The sequence below is a fragment of the Lipotes vexillifer genome, unplaced genomic scaffold (assembly GCF_000442215.2).
Source record: "Lipotes vexillifer unplaced genomic scaffold, Lipotes_vexillifer_v1.1 scaffold536, whole genome shotgun sequence".
NCBI classification, from domain to species: Eukaryota; Metazoa; Chordata; class Mammalia; order Artiodactyla; family Lipotidae; genus Lipotes; species Lipotes vexillifer.
In genome coordinates this window covers 275745-296882 of record NW_006775074.1, presented here as the reverse complement: position 1 = coordinate 296882, position 21138 = coordinate 275745, and the positions used below count along the sequence as shown (strand labels likewise).

Sequence of the window (21138 nt, the reverse complement as noted above, 5' to 3'; positions counted from 1 at the left end):
AAAAAAAAAAAAAAAAAAAAAAACTACAAACAATAAATGCTGGAGAGAGCACGGAGAAAAGGGAACCCTCCTACACTGTTGGTGGGAATGTAAATCGGGGCAGCCACTATTGGGAATAGTAAGGAGGGTCCTCAGAAAACTAAAATTAGAGCTGCCATAGGAACCAGCAATCCCAATCCTGGGCATATATCCAGACACAACTCTGATTCAAAAAAATACATGCACCCCTACGTTCATAGCCCCACTATTCACAATAGCCACGACATGGAAGCAACCTAAATGTCCATCAACAGATGAATGGATAAAGAAGATGTGGTACATATATACAATGGAATACTACTCAGCCATATAAAGGAATGAAATAATGTCATTTGCAGCAACATGGATGCACCTAGAGACTATCATACTAAGTGAAGCAAATCAGAAAGAGAAAGACAAACACCATATGATATCACTTATATGTGGAATCTAAAATATGACACAAGTGAACCTATCTATGAAACAGAAACAGACTCACAGACATAGAGAACAGACTTGTACTTGCCAAGGGGGAGGGGGGTTAGGGGAGGCATGGAGTGGGAGGTTGGGGGTAGCAGATGTAAGCTTTTAGGTATGGAATGGATAAACAACAACGTCCTACTGTATAGCACAGGGGACTGTATTCAATATCCTGTGATAAACCATAATGGAAAAGAATATTTAATAATTATATATATATATATATATATATATATATATGTGTAACTAAATCACTTTGCTGTACAGTACAAATTAACACATTATAAATCAACTACACTTAAGTAAATAAATAATCGTTTTTTTAAAAAAAAGCTTATTAGGTGACAGCCTCTGTTAGGGTTTCCCCGTGATGCTGCCGGGGATGAGGATCTAAACAGTTATTTCTAAAGACCTAAGAACTTCTCTTTTAATTTCTTCCTAGAGCAAGATTTAGGTATGTGTATTATGGTGTGAACTCACAAAGGTTCTTTTCCAACAGAATGGAGGTGATTGGAATTCTCAACCCCTTAGCAGCTAAGCACAACCTCCTCAAACATGGCCCAACCCGAGGCTCTCAAAAGAGCTACCTGACAGCAAGCTCCGACATCTTCTCAGTTGCCAACTTACCTTGCGAGGCACCCACACATCAGCTACAAGTGTTTCCCCCCTGAAACTCGGTGTACAGGCAGAGGCAAATACCTTTCAAAATCTCACATCCCCTATCGGTTCATACCCTGCAAATTACAGATGCTAATGAAATACTTGCAGGCAGGCTGATCCTGCCTCTGGAAGACCTGAGCCCTCAAGTGGCCCTCGGAGAACAGAATCACGTGAAGCTTGGAGAAAGATTTCAATGGATAACCAAGACCATGTGACTGAAGAAGCCGCCTTGGGGCTTGCAACCTTACAAAATAGATTTTGCTCCACAATTTTCAGGCTAAAGTGATTTCAATTCAAATGAAGAACCACCTCTAACACATCTTAAAGTAGGTCCCAGCCCAGGTCACGAGATCATGTCAACAGGACACGTGCATCCAAAGAAAGAGAAAAAACAGAAATTCACTCATGACACCCGGGCAAGTTGACAAAATGCAGGCTGCATTTGGCTTCCCTCCAGCTGCCACTTGGAGGCGCAGTTAGTCACGAAGATCGTGTGGGCAGATGACTGGGTCCAGGGAGCCTGTGGGGGCCTGGCTAGCCCCGAAGGTCTGCAGGGCTGCTCCTCCCTGGACCTGGGCTAGTGCATCGCCTAGAAGAGTCCCAGCCACTGCCCCTGGGCTGGCCCGGTTGTGTAGCATGCGGGGATCAAGCATGGGAGGAAGGAGCTCATGTTACAAAGAAGCCAATATTCAGGGGAGCGACATAATATATTGTAACCACTCCCATCATGTCAACAGGCGCCACATTAGTGGGTGTGTTAGAGTTTCTCCCACGTGACGTGAAAACGACTCCCATTTCAACGAAAATGGGAGATTCCGCATCAGTTGGATCACAGTTCGCCCACGGCAGCTGCCAGGCACAAGAGCAGGAGCACCAGGCGTGCACGGAGCTGATTTTGTCTCCCTGGGAGATGCTTCCATTTTATAATTTGTCTCCTCTTAAAACCCAGTGGTGAGCAAGTTACAAATATAATTACTCTACTTCTGAACAAGCGCTAACACAAGCCATGAAAGGTGCAAAGAGAGGCTGGCGAGCTTACCTCTGGCTCTGGCGGGCAGGTTTGTTCATCCTCCACGGAGTTGGGTAAAATGGCCCAGGTTATGCTGGCGCTGGCCGATGGCAAAGAGCTAAGTGTCCCATTTTTCAGCTGCTCTGTGGAGTGTGACTTAGGCCCGTGCCATCCCAGGATGCTTTCTGAAATAAAGACCTAGAATGATGCCAAGTATTTTCCAAATCCAACATTTAGAGCTCAAGAAATAGCCATACCATGCTGTTGAAGAAACCCGACTTGAAGTGGGTCCAATTTTAAGTGGACCATAGTGGATTTAAGCTGATTCAGTGGATTTAAGTGTAGATTCAGGTCACCTATTTATAAACAAGTTTCTGCGTAATGACCACAGGCTGTGTCTCTCCCTGTCCCTGGACAAAAACAATCCGCATGTGCCGTACTTCCTTGAGGGTGTTTTTCTTATTTTTTTTAACTTTTCAAAAATACTTATAAATATTTACAATAAAAAACAAAAGTCAAATTGTATCGGGTATGGGCTGCTCGAAATGCAGTCTGAATGCCCATTGACATGATGACCACAGCTGAGAAAAGACGCCTGCAGTGTGATCACGCCACGTGTGATCGGCCATTAGATGTGGCCGAAGTCCATTCGGGTGGCAGAAGTCAGGAAGCCACATCACGGACGGGCATGGGCATGGAGGATGGATGCGGTCATGCCACTGTAGCTACCGTATTGCTGTTAATAAAGCTTTTTTCTTTCTTTCTTTTTTTTTTTTTAATTTGGCCATGCCACACGGCTTTTGGGATCTGTTTCCCAACCAGGGATCAAACCCAGGCCCCTTATCAGTGAACATGCAGAGTCCTAACCACTGGACCACCAGGGAATTCTTTATAAAGCATTTTAAAATTTTTCCCTCAACCCTTGGGAACAACAAAAAAAACTTTCTAACTCTAATACTGATCTTTCCAAAAGTAACGGGTTATTACAGAATAGTTGTATATATGCTTGCTGAGGGGGACAGGCGTGATCAGAGGTAGATTTCTTTACCCTGTAGCAATTCTGCCATTAGAAAAAAAATAGGCCTCAAACTCAGCTGAATCTGGAGCTTCTGTTCTCAGCCTGAGCGCAGGAGTGAGTGATGAAGGAAAGGTGGGCTCAAGTGCAGAAAACCTCACGTGAACTAGAACTCAGCCGCCCTTCAGCACCTCAGATGCTGCCTGGCATCTCCTCATTCTCTCCCGCTGCTCACAACGCTCAAGAGAGGCTGTTTTTTTTTTTTCTTTCTTCCCATTCTTCAAAGGGACGAGAGCCTTTGTGTGTGCTGTTTTCCTGCTCAGACTGCCATCCTCTAGTTCCTCTACCTCGGGGAGATCTCCTGAGTAAATCCAGGGGTCGGCTCAATGATTACGTGCTGAGAAAGGCCCCGGGCCTCTTCGCTGGCCAAAGCAGCACCCCAGAGGCACCGCCTGTCCCAGCTGTCGGTTTACTGTCTTATGGCTCTTAGCACTCTCTGAACTCACCCTGTTCATTCGTTTATTGTCTGCCTTCCTCTTCTCCCTAGAACATTAGCTCCTTAAAAACAGGGACAATACTGCCCTTGCTCACTGCTGTATCCCCAGAACCTAGAACAGGGTCTGGCAAGGAGTGTGAGCTCCTTAAATCTGTGCTGAATGAATGAATGACCATTAAGACTTTCAGAGATGGTCAATTTCAAGAAGAGTGTATGTTTCAAAAAGCCTGTATGTCCATGGTGGAGAAGGGCTGGGGACAAAGTGGGGAAAAGGGGGCGGGGGGAAGAGTTATTTAATGGGTATAGAGGTTCAGTTTTGCATGATGAAAAGGGTTCTGGAGATTGGTTGTACAATAATATGAATGTATTTAACACTACTGAGTTGTATACTTAAAAATGGTTAGGACCCCCAATTTTTTTTTGAATTTTATTTCGTTATACAGCAGGTTCTTATTAATCATCCATTTTATACACATCAGTGTATACATGTCAATCCCAATCTCCCAATTCATCACACCACCACCTCCACGCCCCACTGCTTTCCCCCCTTGGTGTCCATAGGTTTGTTTTCTACATCTGTGTCTCAATTTCTGCCCTGCGAACCGGATCATGTGTACCATTTTTCTAGGTTACACGTACATGCATTAATATACGATATTTGTTTTTCTCTTTCTGACTTACTTCACTCTGTATGACAGTCTTTAGATCCATCCACGTCTCTACAAATGACCCAATTTCCTTCCTTTTTATGGCTGAGTAATATTCCGTTGTATATATGTACCACATCTTCTTTATCCATTTGTCTGTCGATGGGCATTTAGGCTGCTTCCATGACCTGGCTACTGCAAACAGTGCTGCCATGAACATTGGGGTGCGTGTATCTTTCTGATTTATGATTTTCTCAGGGTATATGCCCAGTAGTGGGATTGCTAGGTCATATGGTAAATCTATTTTTAATTTCTTAAGGAACCTCCATACTGTTCTCCATAGTGGCTGTATCAATTTACATTCCCACCAACAGTGCAAGAGGGTTCCCTTTTCTCCACACCCTCTCTAGCATTTGTTGTTTGTAGATTTTCTGATGATGCCCAGTCTAACTGGTGTGAGGTGATACCTCATTGTACTTTTGATTTGCATTTCTCTAATAATTAGTGATGTTGAGCAGGTTTTCATGTGCTTCTTGGCCATCTATATGTCTTCTGTGGAGAAATGTCTATTTAGGTCTTCTGCCCATTTTTAGATTGGGTTGTTTGTGTTTTTAATATTGAGCTGCATGAGCTGTTTATATATTTTGAGATTAATCCTTTGTTGATTCGTTTGCAAATATTTTCTCCCATTTTGAGGGCTGTCTTTTCGTCCTGTTTATGGTTTCCTTTGCTGTGCAAAAGCTTCTAAGTTTCACTAGGTCCCATTTGTTTATTTCTGATTTCATTTTCATTATTCTAGGAGGTGTATCAAAAAAGATCTTGCTGTGATTTATATCAAAGAGTGTTCTGCCTATGTTTTCCTCTAAGATTTTTATAGTGTCCGGTCTTCCATGTAGGTCTCGAATCCATTTTGAGCTCATTTTTGTGTATGGTGTTAGGGAGTGTTCTAATTTCACTCTTTTACATGTAACTGTCCAGTTTTCCCAGCACCACTTATTGAAGAGACTGTCTTTTCTCCATTGTAGATCCTTGCCTCCTTTGTCATAGATTAGTTGACCATAGGTGTGTGGGTATATCTCTGGGCTTTCTACCTTGTTCCACCGATCTGTATTTCTGTTTTTGTGCCAGCACCATATTGCCTTGATTACTGTAGCTTTGTAGTATAGTCTGAAGTTAGGGAGTCTGATTCCTCCAGCTCCGTTTCTTTCCCTCAAGACTGCTTTGGCTATTCGGGGTCATTTGTTTCTCCATACAAATTTTAAGATTTTTTGTTCTAGTTCCATAAAAAATGCCATTGGTGATTTGATAGGGATTGCACTGAATCTTTAGATTGCTTTGGGTAGTATAGTCATTTTCACAATATTGATTCTTCCAATCCAAGAACATGGTATATCTCTCCATCTGTTGGTATCATCTTTAATTTCTTTCATCAGTGTCTTATAGTTTTCTGCATACAGGTCTTTTGTCTCCCTAGGTAGGTTTATTCCTAGGTGTTTTATTCTTTTGTTGCAAGGGTAAATGGGAGTGTTTCCTTCATTTCTCTTTCATATTTTTCATCACTAGTGTATAGGAATGCAAGAGATTTCTGTGCATTTATTTTGTATCCTGAAACTTTACCAAATTCATTGATTAGCTCTAGTAGTTTTCTGGTGGCATCTCTAGGATTCTCTATACCATCTGCCTATCAGATGCCATCTGTATCATGTCATCTGCAAACAGTGACAGTTTTACTTCTTCTATTCCAGTTTGTATTCCTTTTATTTCTTTTTCTTCTCTGAATGCCACGGCTGGGACTCTCAAAACTATGTTGAATAATAGTGGGGAGAGTGGACATCCTTGACTTGTTCCTGATCTTAGAGGAAATGCTTTCGGTTTTCCACCATTGAGAATGATGTTTGCTGTGGGTTTGTCGTATATGGCCTTTATTGTGTTGAGGTAGGTTCCCTCTATGCCCACTTTCTGGAGAGTCTTTATCATAAATGGGTGTTGAATTTTGTCAAAAGCTTTTTCTGCATCTATTGAGATGATCATAAGATTTTTATTCTTCAAGTTGTTAATATGGTGTATCACATTGATTTATTTGTGCATATTGAAGAATCCTTGCATCCCTGGGATAAATGCCACTTTGTTCATGGTGTACGATCCTTTTAATGTGTTGTTAGATTCTGTCTGGTAGTATTTTGTTGAGGATTTCTGCATCTATATTCATGAGTGATATTGGTCTGTAATATTCTTTTTTTGTAGTATCTTTGTCTGGTTTTGGTATCAGGGTGATGGTGGCCTCATAGAATGTGTTTGGGAGTGTTCCTTCCTCTGCAATTTTTTGGAAGAGTTTGAGAAGGATGGGTGTTAGCTCTTCTCTAAATGTTTGATAGAATTCATCTGTGAAGCCATCTGGTCCTGGACTTTTGTTTGTTGGAAGATGTTTAATCACAGTTTCAATTTCATTACTTGTGATAGGTCTGTTCATTTTTTCTATTTCTTCCTGGTTCAGTCTTGGAAGGTTATACCTTTCTAAGAATTTGTCTGTTTCTTCCAGGTTGCCCATTTTATTGGCATATAGTTGCTTGTAGTAGTCCCTTCTGTTGCTTTGTATTTCTGAGGTGTCCACTGTAACTTCTCCTCTTTCATTTCTAATTTTATTGATGTGAGTTCTCTCCCTCTTTTTCTTGATGAGTCTGGCTAATGATTTATCAATTTTGTTTACCTCCTCAAAGAACCAGCTTTTAGTTTTATTGATCATTGCTATTGTATTGTTTCTATTTCATTTATTTCTGCTCTGATCTTCATGATTTCTTTCCTTCTGCTCGCTTTGGGTTTTGTTTGTTCTTCTTTCTCTAGCACCTTTAGGTGTAAGGTTAGATTGTTTATTTGAGATTTTCCTTGTTTTTGAGTTAGGCTTGTATAGCTATAACCTTCCCTCTTAGAAATGCTTTTGCTGCATCCCATAGGTTTTGGTTCATCGTGTTTTTATTGTCATTTGTCTCTAGGTATTTTTTGATTTCCTCTTTGATTTCCTCAGTGATCTCTTGGTTATTTAATAACGTATTGTTTAGCCTGCATGTGTTTGTGCTTTTTACATTTTTTTCCTTGTAACTGATTTCTAATCTCATAGCGTTGTGGTCAGAAAAGATGCTTGATATGATTTCAATTTTCTTAAATTTACTGAGGCTTGATTTGTGACCCAAGATGTGAGCTATCCTGGAGAATGTTCTGTGCGCACTTGAGAAGAAAGGGTAATCTGCTGTTTTTGGTTGGAATGGCCTATAAATATCAATTAAATCTATCTGGTCTACTGTGTCATTTAAAGCTTCTGTTTCCTTATTAATTTTCTGTTTGGATGATCTGTCCATTGGTGTAAATGAGGCGTTAAAGTCCCCTACTATGAATGTGTTACTGTCGATTTCCTCTTTTACAGCTGTTAGCAGTTGCCTTATGTATTGAAGGGCTCCTATGTTGGGTGCATATATACTTATAATTGTTCTATCTTCTTCTTGGACTGATCCCTTGATCATTATGTAGTGCCCTTCCTTGTCTCTTGTAACATTCTTTATTTTAAAGTCTATTTTATCTGATATGAGCATTGCTACTCCAGCTTTCTTTTGATTTCCATTTGCATGGAATATCTTTTTCCATCCCCTCACTTTCAGTCTGCATGTGTCCCTAGGTCTGAAGTGGGTCTCGCAGATGGCACATATATGGGTCTTGTTTTTGTATCCACTCAGCAAGCCCGTGTCATTTGGTTGGAGCCTTTAACCCATTCACATTTAAGGTGATTATCGATATGTATGTTCCTATTATCATTTTCTTAATTGTTTGGGGTTTGTTTTTCTAGGTCCTTTTCTTCTCTTGTGTTTCCCACTTAGAGAAGTTCCTTTAGCATTTGTTGTAGAGCTGGTTTGGTGGTGCTGGATTCTCTTAGCTTTTGCTTGTCTGTAAAGCTTTTGATTTCTCCATCGAATCTGAGTGAGATCCTTGCTGGGTAGAGTAATCTTGGTTGTAGGTTCTTCCCTTTCATCACTTAAAGTATTTTCTCTTGCTGCTTTCAATAATTTTTCTTTGTCTTTAATTTTTGCCAATTTGATTACTATGTGTCTCAGTGTGTTTCTCCTTGGGTGTATCCTGTATGGGGTTCTCTGCACTTCCTGTACTTTGGTGGCTATTTCCTTTCCCACGTTAGGGAAGTTTTCGACTATAATCTCTTCAAATATTTTCTCAGGTCCTTTCTCTCTCTGTTCTCCTTCTGGGACCACTATAATGCGAATGTTGTTGTGTTTAATGTTGTCACAGATGTCTCTTAGGCTGTCTTCATTTGTTTTCATTCTTTTTTCTTTATTCTGTTCCGCAGCAGTGAATTCCACCATTCTGTCTTCCAGGTCACTTATCCGTTCTTCTGCCTCAGTTATTCTGCTATTGATTCCTTCTAGTGTATTTTTCATTTCAGTTATTGTATTGTTCATCTCTGTTTGTTTGTTCTTTAATTCCCCTAGATCTTTGTGAAACATTTCTTGCATCTTCTTGATCTTTGCCTCCATTCTTTTTCTGAGGTCCTGGCTCATCTTCACTATTATTATTCTGAATTCTTTTTCTGGAAGGTTGCCTATCTCCACTTCATTTGTTTTTCTGGGGTTTTATCTTGTTCCTTCATCTGGTACATGGCCCTGTGCCTTTTCATCTTGTCTATCTTTCTGTGAATGTGGTTTTTGTACCACAGGCTGCAGGATTGTAGTTCTTCTTGCTTCTGCTGTCTGCCCTCTGGTGGATGAGGCTATCTAAGAGGCTTGTGCAAGTTTCCTGATGGGAGGGACTGGCGGTGGGTAGAGCTGGCTGTTGTTCTGGTGGGCAGAGCTCAGTAAAACTCTCTTGTCTTCTGATGGGTGGGCTGGGTCCCCTCCCTGTTGGTTGTTTGGCCTGAGGTGACCCAACACTGGAGCCTACCCAGGCTCTTTGGTGGGGCTAATGGTGGACTCTGGGAGGGCTCACGCCAAGGAGTACTTCCCAGAACTTCTGCTGCCAGTGTACTTGGCCTCATGGTGAGACAGAGGCCACCCCCCACCTCTGCAGGAGACCCTCCAACACTAGCAGGTAGGTCTGGTTCAGTCTCTATGGGGTCACTGCTCCTTCCCCTGGGTCCTGATGCACACACTACTTTGTGTGTGCCCTCTGTTTCCCCAAGTTCTGTCAAAGTTCTGCAATCAAATCCTGCTAGGCTTCAAAGTCTGATTCTCTAGGAATTCCTCCTCCCATTGCCAGACCCCCTGGTTCAGAAGCCTGACGTGGGGCTCAGAACCTTCAATCCAGTGGGTGGACTTCTGTGGTATAAGTGTTCTCCAGTTTGTGAGTCACCCACCCAGTAGTTATGGGATTTGATTTTATTGTGATTGTGCCCCTCCTACCATCTCACTGCAGCTTCTCCTTTGTCTTTGGATATGGGGTATATTTTTGGGTGAGTTCCAGTGTCTTCCCGTCGATGATTGTTCTGCAGTTAGTTGTGATTCCAGTGTTCTCGCAAGAGGGAGTGAGAGCACACCCTTCTACTCCACCGTCTTGAACCAATCCAAATTTTTTTAATTTGTATTTTTACCACAACTTTTTTTTTTAATGGCAAAATGGCATCCATATATCAGTCCTTGATGTCATTTTCGAAAAGTTAGAAACTCACAACACTAAAATCAAAGGCTGAAGGATGAGCTAAGGACAGGCTTATGAAGAATCCCCATAAATAATAACGTGGATGGGGTTGGACTAAGAAAACCAACCCAGGGTTCCAAGACCCAGAATCTTCCCTAAGAAAGGTGGAAAGATACTTCTTACCTGTCCTGTTGACCAACTCCTCCTCAGAGACCTGAAGTTGGATTCATATCTTAAATACTGGGCAGCTGTCTCATAAATACAGGGGTACTACTTTCTTTTCATTTTATTTTATTATGCAAGTAGTAAATGTCCTCTAGAATAATTAGGAAAACATTAAAAAGCACTAGGGGAAAAAATGAAATATGCTCTCCTAGGCAATCAGGACAGTGTTCCGTCCATTACTCCCATACCTTAACTCTGTCCCTCCCTGCCCTCCACACCACCATCATTCAGAGATGATAACCAGGAGACAGACAACAGGGCAGGAATTAGAGTCTGGCCTGCTTGTGATACACAGCATCCTGAGACAAAGACCAGGACAGGAAGGGTGGGGTAGCAATGCATGCTGGGAAATGCAGTTTTCTGTACATTCTATGGATTCAGCGCATCAAAGAACCAGTGAGGGAGGACAGGAGAGAAGACTGCCTCAGACCAGTCCAGCTGCTCTAATCACCAGCCACTGATTTGGGAGTCTGGATAGAGCTGCCTCATGTGAGGATAAAGGAAGAAAATTCTAACATAGAGTGAATGAAAACGAGTGTATAAATCAATCACTTCCAGCCTCAAGACCAGTAGTGAGCACCCCCACACCCTCATTTTCTTTCCTTCTTTCAGCCCCTGCCCCTCCCAAGGCCGAAGCCAAAGCAAAGGCTTTGAAGGCCAAGAAAGCAGTGCTGAAAGGTGTCCACGGCCACAGAAAAAAAGAAGATCCGGATGTCACCCACCTTCCAACGGCCCAAAACACTACAGCTCAGGAGGCAGCCCAAATATCCCCAGAAGGACGCCCCTAGCAGACGCAAGCTTGACCACTATGCCATCATCAAGTTCCCCCTCGCCACCAAGTCAGCCATGAAGAAAACAGAAGACAACAACACACTGGTGTTCACTGTGGATGCCAAGGCCAACAAGCACCAGATTAAACAGGCTGTGAGAAGCTCTATGACACTGACGTGGCCAAGGTCAACACCCTGGTCGGGCCTGATGGACAGAAGAAGGCATGTGTTCGACTGGCTCCTGACTATGATGCTTTGGATGTTGCCAACAAAACTGGGATCATCTAAACTGAGTCCAGCTGGCTAATTTTAAATTTAAAAGTTTTCACTAGTTAAAAAAAAAAAAAAAAAAGGACCATATAGTGCTTGGGAAAAGAAACAGTATCCTCAGAAGGCTTATAGGAACAATATATCTCTGAAATTTCTAACATAAGGTGTCAGAGAAAACATCAGGAGAGGTGTATCCTCGCAACAATACAAAATAAAGTAGCCGCTATGAAACAAGAACAGAGAGCCAGAAGAAGAAAACAGACTGAGGTGAAGACGGAGATAGAGGCAGAAAGGAATTGTTATAAGGAAACAAAGTCAACATTAGCAGAATTAAGGTTAACACTGAAACGAGGAAAAAGCAGAATCAACAATGTAGAAAGTCGAGGAAGTAGTGTGTCAAGAAAATGAAGTTCTACCAGTGAGCAGCTGCAAAGGGCACAAGACCAGCAATGAGACAGAACAGAAGACAGAAGATACACAACAGAGACCCTAAAGTAAAGAGATCAGATCAGTGGGACAGAAACAATAAACAGTGACAGAAGTAAAGAAACACAGCCCGAGCGGAAGAGAGGGCTTTGGGTTCTGCCGAAAACAGCCCACCTCAGTCCAGCCAAACCAATGGGAAAAGACTCACATCTAGACACAGCTTGGCGATATTTTCTTAGGCTTTTTCTCACTGAAATTTCAAACACATACAAAACTAGAGTAGTATAATGACTGCCTGGCTCATGAAGTTTGGCAACATTTTTTAATTAAAAAAAAAATCATGAGAAAAAATTTTCCAAGCATTTAGGCAGAAAAGTTAGACCTGCCCTAAAGGAAAAAAGAAATCAAGCTAGTCTTGGATTTTGCTGCAACACTAAACACCAGAAGGTGAGTAGATGAAGAGAATAATGCAAATAAAAGTCTACAGATTTGAAGGTGGGTGCGGGGCTGCGGGGATAATGCTTATCTTCAGACAAATTATCTTTCCTCTGCCAAAAAGAGTCAGCATTTATTGAGCTCTTGCTAGGAGCCAAGGACTACCATATAAAACTTACGTGCGTGAACTCACCTAATCCTAATGACGACCCATGGGTAGGTCCTATTATTATGTCCACTTGACAGGTAAAGAAACAAAAAGGCACAGGAGCTGGTAAGTGTCAGGGTAGAAGGGAGATGAAAACCCAGGCCACCTGGCTCCAGAGCCCAGACTCTTAAACTCTGCACTGTATGTCTTCTGAGCAGCGCTGCAGAGACTCAGAAAATATTCTACCTTCTGGGAGAAAAAACGACTTGAGGACATATCCCAATACATGCAGAAAAGAAGCAGAATTAAGAACTCAAGACTGGAGAAGTTGTATAAAAGGACTGGCAGTGAGCAATGAACCCAGTTGAACATAGAGCTGAGCAAGGCTGGGACTCAGGGGAGGTAAAAAGACGCTTGCCTGAGGTAAGATTTAAAGAGGCGCCAAATCACTCAGTAGTCAAGATAAATGACATGTTCACGCAATATTTTTTAAATCAAAATTAATGCCAAAACAAAAAATGTCTTCTTAAAGGACTCAGTCTCACCTGCCTCACACTATCTAATCCTGGTTTTATTTAAGGTTTTGATATTTTGTTCATCCTGGATTTTTTGCATTAATTTTGGTTTAAAAATATTGCATTAAAATAGCATTTACCTTAATGACTTTGGCACCCTTAAATGTGTGCTCACGGTGGGTGCCTCACTTCATTTCATCCCGTCCCAGTCCTAGAACTGAATTTAAATACTTTTTACAAACGTGATTACACAACCATGAAGTTAAAATACTTTTAAAGAGGTTTAATCATTATCACACATTATTAAGTATTCAATTAATATTTAAATACTAATAACAATAGCCCCATATTATATTACCAAAAATTGGGAAGTCTATCTGAGAAACAAAGGAAGTTAAAGTATTCTAAGTCTTCAGCACTAAAGGAGAGAGTGAAGACACAGTGTCATTCTTGATTTTGATGATTAGAAAAACACAAGTTAAAGAATGCTTATGAACAATGCAATGTAACTACTACTAGAATTTATGTACGTATTTTTCCCAAAACACTAAAGAAAAGGGAATACAATCTGTGTAGCAAAATAAGAGGAAACAAGAAAAGCAGCATAGAAACATGAAAACAAAAAGCATAACAGAGAGACTTCCCTGGTGGTGCAGTGGTTAAGAATCTGCCTGCCAATGCAGGGGACACGTGTTCGAGCCCTGGCCCGGGAAGATCCCACATGCCGCAGAGCAACTAAGCCCACAAGCCACAACTACTGAAGCCTGCTCTCCACAGCTACTGAAGCCTGCACGCCTAGAGCCCATGCTCCACAACAAGAGGAGCCACCACAATGAGAAGCGCACGCACCACAACGAAGAGTAGCCCCCACTCGCTGCAAGTAGAGAAAGACCCAACGCAGCCAGAAGTAAATAAATTTATTTTTTTTTTAAGAAGTGTAACAGGGACCAACAGAAAAACAACCACCAGTGTAAGGGAAAAAATAAATGGACTGCGTTATTCTTTTGAAAGATAGATTCTCAAGATGGTGTCATAAAACAAAATGCAAGTCTAAACCATATTTCATTAATCGGAAGACACACCAATTTTCACATTTTAACAACTCTGAAGTTGGAGTTCATCTTACACTCAATGGCGTGTCATAGTTTAATTGGCAGCTTTTTCTTAGTGGCGCAAAGGCTAATGGTGTGTGTTCCTGTTGATGTGTCTGACAGGTGAGAAAATATGCCTCACTTATAGAAAGTGACTCAGAAGATCACAAACACACCAGCAAGTACAAATGCAAAGAAGACTGGGATCTAATATTACCATGTGGCTGCTGACTGGTGGTCAATCAGGTAACTGCATGTTAATTACCTTCCACTTTCTGGTCCACCTTAACCTTTGTGAGCGGGAGACCATCAAAGATGATCCAACAGAAGAGAGGAGGAAGACAAAGGATGGGATGTCCACCAAATGGCAAACCCAGTCCTTAAACCAGGCTTTGACACACGCCTGCATCTCCTCACACAACATGCCTAAGTAGATAGAAGAATGCCAGGAAGAAAGAAAAAAAGGGTTTCTGGTTCCTTGAACCAACCAGAAGCAGAAAGAGAGCTACAGAAGATTTAACTGTGGGCTTTAAGGTTTGACCGTGGAACTGTCTTACTCTGTCCTTAGCCTCGGTTTACACCCTGCTTGAGTGCTGGGACCTGCAGTGCCCGTGCCAGGGCTGTGACACCTCTGCTCAGAGGCCAGTGACAGGTGAAGGTCCCTGGAAGGTCCCCTGCCTCTTCCCGTAACACAGTGAAGTCACGCCTCCCAGGTTCAGTCAACCTGAGAGGGTTTTTCCCAAATGGAATAAGATTGACATTTACTAACGTGGGAAAAACATAAGGCATATTTATGATGAAAAGCTGGGATGTTAGGATCTAACTGCTTTCTTTACGCAGGAGCTGCCACTCAAACAATCTGTTTATACAGTTGTTAAAAAAAAAAAAACTACCATCTGAAATATTCTGCAATGCTAGCTTTTGCATTTTCTCCATATGCTGTTTACTGAAGGAATCGTCACATTTCTGTCTTGGCTTTTAATCACAAAATAAGGGAAGGTGACTTATGTGGGACTCATTTTCACCAGAAGCAGCAGGTATTGAGAAAGAAGGTATAAGAGGCAGAGAAAAGCCAAGAGAGTCTCTGAGTGGGGAAAAGAGATGAAGGTTGAGAATCTGAAGCTGTTTCTGGAAAAAAGCCAAGCAGAGCAGAAGAAATACGGCAACGGGCCAGAAAAGCCAAGAAGAGTACCTATAATAATAGTGTCACCTATTTGACCCTTTTGGCCAAACCCCCAAACAGGAGGAACCAATGCAACTGGCTTATTAACTGACAATCCCCACAAATCTTAAAAGAGAATGAAAAAGTCATTGGAAGGGCAAGTTAAGAAGCACATGTTAAATTCCGCTCCGGTTCTCCTCTCTTCAATTACACTTGTTTTGATCTCCTGGCCCTGATTTATGTCCAAGGGCATGGGCATCATCCGGCTATTCCCTGAGGCTCTGCCGTCCTCGCTCCAGCAGCTCTGACCCCAGTGTTCTCTCCCAACGTGCCCTGAACCCACCACTCGTTGGTACTCAGCTCTGACCTCGCACTAGAACGTGCTGGTCTGGTCACAGGTGTCTTGCACGGACTTTGAAGCAAGTTCCCCGCATCAAGGGTACAAGTGAGGAACTACCCAGAAGCACAGGCAGCAGACTACTCTGTCCCCATACCTCCTTAAGGTTCCAGAAACCCCCTCAAGCCCAGATTCCCAAGCAGCCCAGCCATCTCTGGAGCAGCCCTGCCTGCCTCTCCACGTAAAATCAGAGGCGCACATCTAGACTCAGGAAACCAGATGCCCACCTGCCCCACCCCGTCAATCAACTGCCTCCATCAAGATGTTGGGGGAGATCTAGTCAACAGGACAGAGGAGAGCTGCATAACACAAGCCTTGACCAAAAAGCCAAGTTACTTTATTAATTTTAGCTACAAACCTCTTCATAAACAGAAGTTAAACGAAGCACTTCAGTCCCGCATATCTTAGAGGTAACATCAGAGACAGGCCCAGAGCCTGAAATGCATAGGTGGGAGCCGGTGAACGCTCAAGTAATTCTGGACCTTGGTCCAGTTGCTCTGCGTGTTTGAAATGAAATCAGGATCAGGGAGCAACATTTGCAGACAAAGGCTCCAGAGCCGACACATTCCCCAGAAGATGCAATGAGAGGCTACAGAAGATGAAATGCTGTAAGAACCACAAATTAATTTTTGATTCTGAAGAGAGGCAGAAGGAAAAAGATCAGTGCAGGGGTCAGAAAGCATAGACATTTCAAGAACAATGCCCATGGATAGCGGCGGTGCTAGGGGATCTGCATCCCCCGCCCCAGGCCCCTTGAACATCTAGAGGAAACCCCGACAGAGGTTGGCTTTGATGAGATTTTGATTTCCATCAACCCAGCCTGGCACTCCTTGGATGTAACCATTATGTTTTTATCAGCGGGAGTCAGTCTGCTACAGCCACTATCAACCCCAAGAGCCCTGAGATTCTAAACAAACACATTTTGTGGTGACACTCCCAGGGTTGTCAGATTCTCTTATTCTGCTAGCTTGAGAGTCTGGAAATCCATTTTAACTGCAGGCAACTGTGATGCTTTGGATGCAGGAAGTAATTCCATTTCTTCCCCCAAATGTGTGGCACAGCTTTATTTATTTATTTATTTATTTATTTATTTATTTAGGCTGCGTTGGGTCTTTGTTGCTGTGCGCGGGCTTTTCTCTAGTTGCGGCGAGCGGGGGCTACTCTTCCTTGCGGTGCACAGGCTTCTCTTGTTGCAGAGCACTGGCTCTAGGCATGCGGGCTTCAGTAGTTGTGGCACGCGGGCTCAGTAGTTGTGGCACACGGGCTTAGTTGCTCCATGGCACGTGGGATCTCCCCGGACCAGGGATCGAACCCGTGTCCCCTGCATTGGCAGGCAGATTCTTAACCACTGCATGTGGCACGATTTAAAAGACACACGCAGAATGTTTTAAAACCTAAGGGGTTGTGTTATATGGAATGTAACTTTGGGAAGGGTTAAGAAGACAAAGAAACAAAATAACTCTTATGATGCTTCATGCTCTATTCTCCAACCTTCAGCCAAGTTCTTTGGTAAAAATGGCTAAAAACACACGGAGATCAGCTCGGTGCTTTGTGACCACCTAGAGGGGTGGGATAGGGAGGGAGAGAGGGAGCCAAGAGGGAGGAAGTTCTTTGGTAAAAATGGCTAAAAACACACGGAGATCAGCTCGGTGCTTTGTGACCACCTAGAGGGGTGGGATAGGGAGGGAGAGAGGGAGCCGCAAGAGGGAGGAGATATGGGGATATATGTATATGTATAGCTGATTCACTTTGTTGTACAGCAGAAACTAACACACCATTGTAGAGCAGTTATACTCCAATAAAGATGTTTAAAAAAAAAAAAAAATGGCTAAAAGGAAGGGAGGATGGACAAACGGGGCCAGGCCAGGGGTGGGACAGTGAAGAGCTGCAGAAGGCAGCATGGTGGGTGGCATAGTGTCGGTGACACTGCTCGGTCTCCCCCTCCTCGCAACCCAATAGTCCTCATTTCCACCTGTCACCACATCTGAAATTCCACCGTGAGCTTTGTCCCTCCAGGCCCTTAGAAACCCCAGAGACACAATGAAAATCAGGAACAAAAATGAGAAATTTGCTAGAAAGCCACCCTGAAGAAAAGTGTAGAGGATGAATTTTAGGAACAAGAAAATGGGTCAAGCTTCTATCCACTCATTCTCAGAATGGGCCTGTTCGGTCGCAGAGGCTGGACACACAATCTGGTGTGAGAGGGATCCTAGGAATCTTGAGAAGCATCCAGTCTAACACTGATTTGTGCCCAAGCGCCGACACACTCACTGAGGCTCCATCCAGATTGGGAAAAGTCAGGGAGTCTCAGCATCAGAGTCCCATTTTTCAAGTGGAGAAGGAAGAAGGAAGGAGGAAAGCAGACCGGGTACCTTCACTCTGTGCCTCGACGCACATGCCCCTCCCAGCCTGTATCCTGTGCCTGAATGTTTTTCCTTTTGTTACAGAGGACATTGGTGGAGCCATCAGCAAAATTTAGTAAGGTCTGCAGATTAGGAAGAGGACTGTATTCATCTTAATTTACTGATTTTGACCACTGCGCTGTTATTACATAGGAGAGTGTCCTTTTTTTTTTTCTTTCTTTTAATGAAATTTACACTGCGGTATATAAGAATAAAGATAGATATCAAGTTTGCAACTTACTCTTAAGTGGTTAGAATATTATAATAGGCTTATATATACAGACAGAAGATAATGAAGCAAATGTCATAAAATGTTGGCATTCAGAGTATTCAGAGATATGAGGATTTTTCATACTATGCTTGTTACTTTTCTAGACGTCTCAAATTATTTCCAAAAAAAAGTAAAGAAAAAGAAGATAGACCTGCCCTGAGAAAATTATGATGTGAGCAGGACAGTGTCCCTGGCCCCAGTTTGGGGAACCCAGAGTCCGCTGGGTGTTCCATTCTGGACTGAACAAAGGACCCCAGGCACCTGCCACACACAGTTGGAAGAGCCCACCTCTAGACGTGGCTCTGCCGTAGCTGGGTGGCCTCGGGCAGGTCATTTAACCCCTCTGAGCCTCAGCATCTCACCCACATGATGGGCATGATAATATCTACTTGGTGAAGATTTCAGAAAATGTGTAGCAAAAGCCAAATGCTGACAGAATCAGAGCTTAGTACATGATGGTGGGTATTACAGAAAGAAACCCGAATTACCCTTATATGGTTTACTGTAGGAAACCAACATCCCCCTTTTAACCCTGGTGAAAGAGGAAGGCAAAGGCGACTTGCGGGAAGCATGAAATATAGACTATCTGTCATAACCCAGCTATACTTTCCATCACCTGAACTGCCTCATTTCTCATTAATTAATTGAACCCTGGGCAACAAAGCTCCATGAGGCTTCAATTCACCTCTTATTTCTAATACTTTACAATTCTATATGACATGACCAATCTCAAGTCATTTTCACCTTTATCATTTAATTTAATCTTCCCTAATATCTTTCTATCTGCTTATCGATTAAACACTTCAAAAGAACTGGAGCATCTTAAGGGGGGTTATTATTATCTCTAGCTTCTTGATAAAGAACTGGAAATGCTTCTGCTATGTATTCCAGAGAAATTCTCACACCGGGCCCTGAGGGGACAGGAAAGAGATAGGGAGAGCGGGTGTCCAGAGAGCAGGAGGTAAGGCGGGTGTCCGTCCGAAGGTGTGGAGCCAAGTGTTGGGGGACGCACTCCACAGGCACAGTTAGAAATAGTGGACTAAGGCTTCCCTGGTGGCGCAGTGGTTGAGAGTCCACCTGCCGATGCAGGGGACGCGGGTTCGTGTCCCGGTCCGGGAAAATCCCATATGCTGCGGAGCAGCTGGGCCCGTGAGCCATGGCCGCTGAGCCTGCGCGTCTGGAGCCTGTGCTCCGCAACAGGAGAGGCCACAACAGTGAGAGGCCCGCGTACCGCAAAAAAAAAAAAAAAAGAAAAGAAAAAGAAAAGAAAAGAAATAGTGGACTACAGGCCGCATAGCAATGAGTCTTGCAAACAAAACACTGAGTGCAAAATTCACAAACGGAATGCAACGGAGAATGGGGTGCCAGCACGTCTCAAAGTAGTTTGAGTATTCATGGAAACACGTTAAATTGTGCATAGGATGGCAATTGCTAATGGATAAAACAGAAATAAAAATATAGCCCAAGCGAGGTGGGGAAGGAAGAAGGGGTAAATGGAGGAGCACTTGGATAAAAGGCAAGATGGATGGATTTAAAGGAGGAAGGCGATGGCAGACAAACACACGCATGCGTACATCAGAGAGCGCACACCTGCAGCCCCGGGCGGGCCCCCGGAGGTCTTACCCGAGGCCCCGGGCCTGTGGCTGGGCTGACCGGCCTGGTGCAGGCTCTGCTGGAGCAGGCTCAGGCACTCCCCAAGGCAGCTGAGGGTGGCAGCAGAGGTAGCTTTCAGGAGCAGCAGGTCCTGGTCCAAGGCAGTGAGGGGCCCGGACCCCGGCAGAGACTCGATGGCATGCACCAGGTTCTTCTGCTGTCCCTCCACCTGGGTCATCATCTGCGGAACGGGAAGACAGCGAGGAGGTGAGGGTCGAAGTCCTCTCTTCCACAGGCGGGGAGCCAGCGCTTAAACCACCGGAGTGGATGAAAGTGCGGGGGAAGTGGTGAGAGACAGCATCACCACCCAGACTGCCAGCAGCATGGGAGACAGCTCGGAGTGTGCTTGGCGCACAGCCCTCCTGGGATGATGCAGGCCTGGGTGAAATCTACCTGGGTCCATCCACGCAAAGGCACGCCTCTAGAGCTCTGATCACAAGAGGGTTTTAGAACTTTAGAGCTGAAAGGGACCATCGGGGCCACCTGGGTGTATCGGTTTACAGATCTTCGGAAGGTAATAATAAATATACTAAAAGTATAGAAGTCTTGTGACCAACTTTAAGGTCCTTGGACCACGGAAGGTTATCTGAGACGGTGGAAGCGTGTGGCTTTGCCTCAGAGCAAGGTTAATTCCATGCTTTCCTTCCAGCTGCAATCCATCCCTAACTCCCTGGCAGTCCTATTCGAAGTTCAAGAAATAGAAGTGACATCTGGGGCTGGCATTTGTGGGGGTGAGACCAGACCGCGGCCAGTGCCGACCCACTCTGACCCCAGAATGCTACAAGAGCCCGCGACTCCCTTAACACCGTGTGTAGGGTGACAGGAGGAGGAGGAAAACTGGGAGTTCTAGAGCCAGCCCTGCCCCGTGGCTGAAGCTGTGACAAACCAGTAACCCTGTGTTGTGGCCTGGCTTCAGTTCGTAAGCTATAGACAGGCAGTGTCTCCTTGGACAAATGAAGGAGAAAGGAACTCAAGAACTAGAAAAGGACTTCACTGGTGATCCTGTGAAGTTCATGCCCCTCCTGTTTTACAGGTTATCTCGCTAAGCAAGATGATGAGCATAAATTGCATGGCAAACAAATAAACAGTCGAGCTGATACATGGAGGAACTAAAGCAGCCTGCCCAAGGTCACAGGGTCGCAGGTCAGCATCAGAGGCAGGAACCAACTCCTGTTCTCTGTTCCTTAAGCATCCCTCACAAAAGCCATCCTTAATTTGAAGCAATCGCTCCTGCTTTGTCACTGTCATCCCAGGAGGATCCTTGTTACCATCAAGATGCCACCAGCCGGGAAGAAGCAATACTCTGTAAGGACTGCTGGACCTGGACACAAAACTCATCCCATGCTTGGGCTTATTTTTCTATTTTCTTTTGAAAGCAAATAGCCGCTATTTCCTATCACTCTGTGTTCATCTCCTT

The 21138-nt window shown here is 43.8% G+C and overlaps 1 protein-coding gene and 1 pseudogene across 2 annotated transcripts in view; one reads left to right on the top strand and one right to left on the bottom strand.

Annotated features, from left to right (window-relative positions):
* OSBPL10 (oxysterol binding protein like 10) overlaps positions 1 to 21138 on the bottom strand; it is a 297869-nt gene that overhangs the window by 64921 nt on the left and 211810 nt on the right. For both annotated transcript variants that reach the window (XM_007449637.1, XM_007449636.1), the window contains 2 exons: positions 19692 to 19902; positions 2198 to 2352 (listed from right to left, as the gene is read on the bottom strand). In XM_007449637.1, the coding sequence (XP_007449699.1) occupies positions 2198 to 2352; positions 19692 to 19902 (366 nt within the window). The remainder of the gene's footprint in view (positions 1 to 2197; positions 2353 to 19691; positions 19903 to 21138) is intronic.
* Positions 10802 to 11258, top strand: LOC103072808 (60S ribosomal protein L23a pseudogene; annotated as a pseudogene).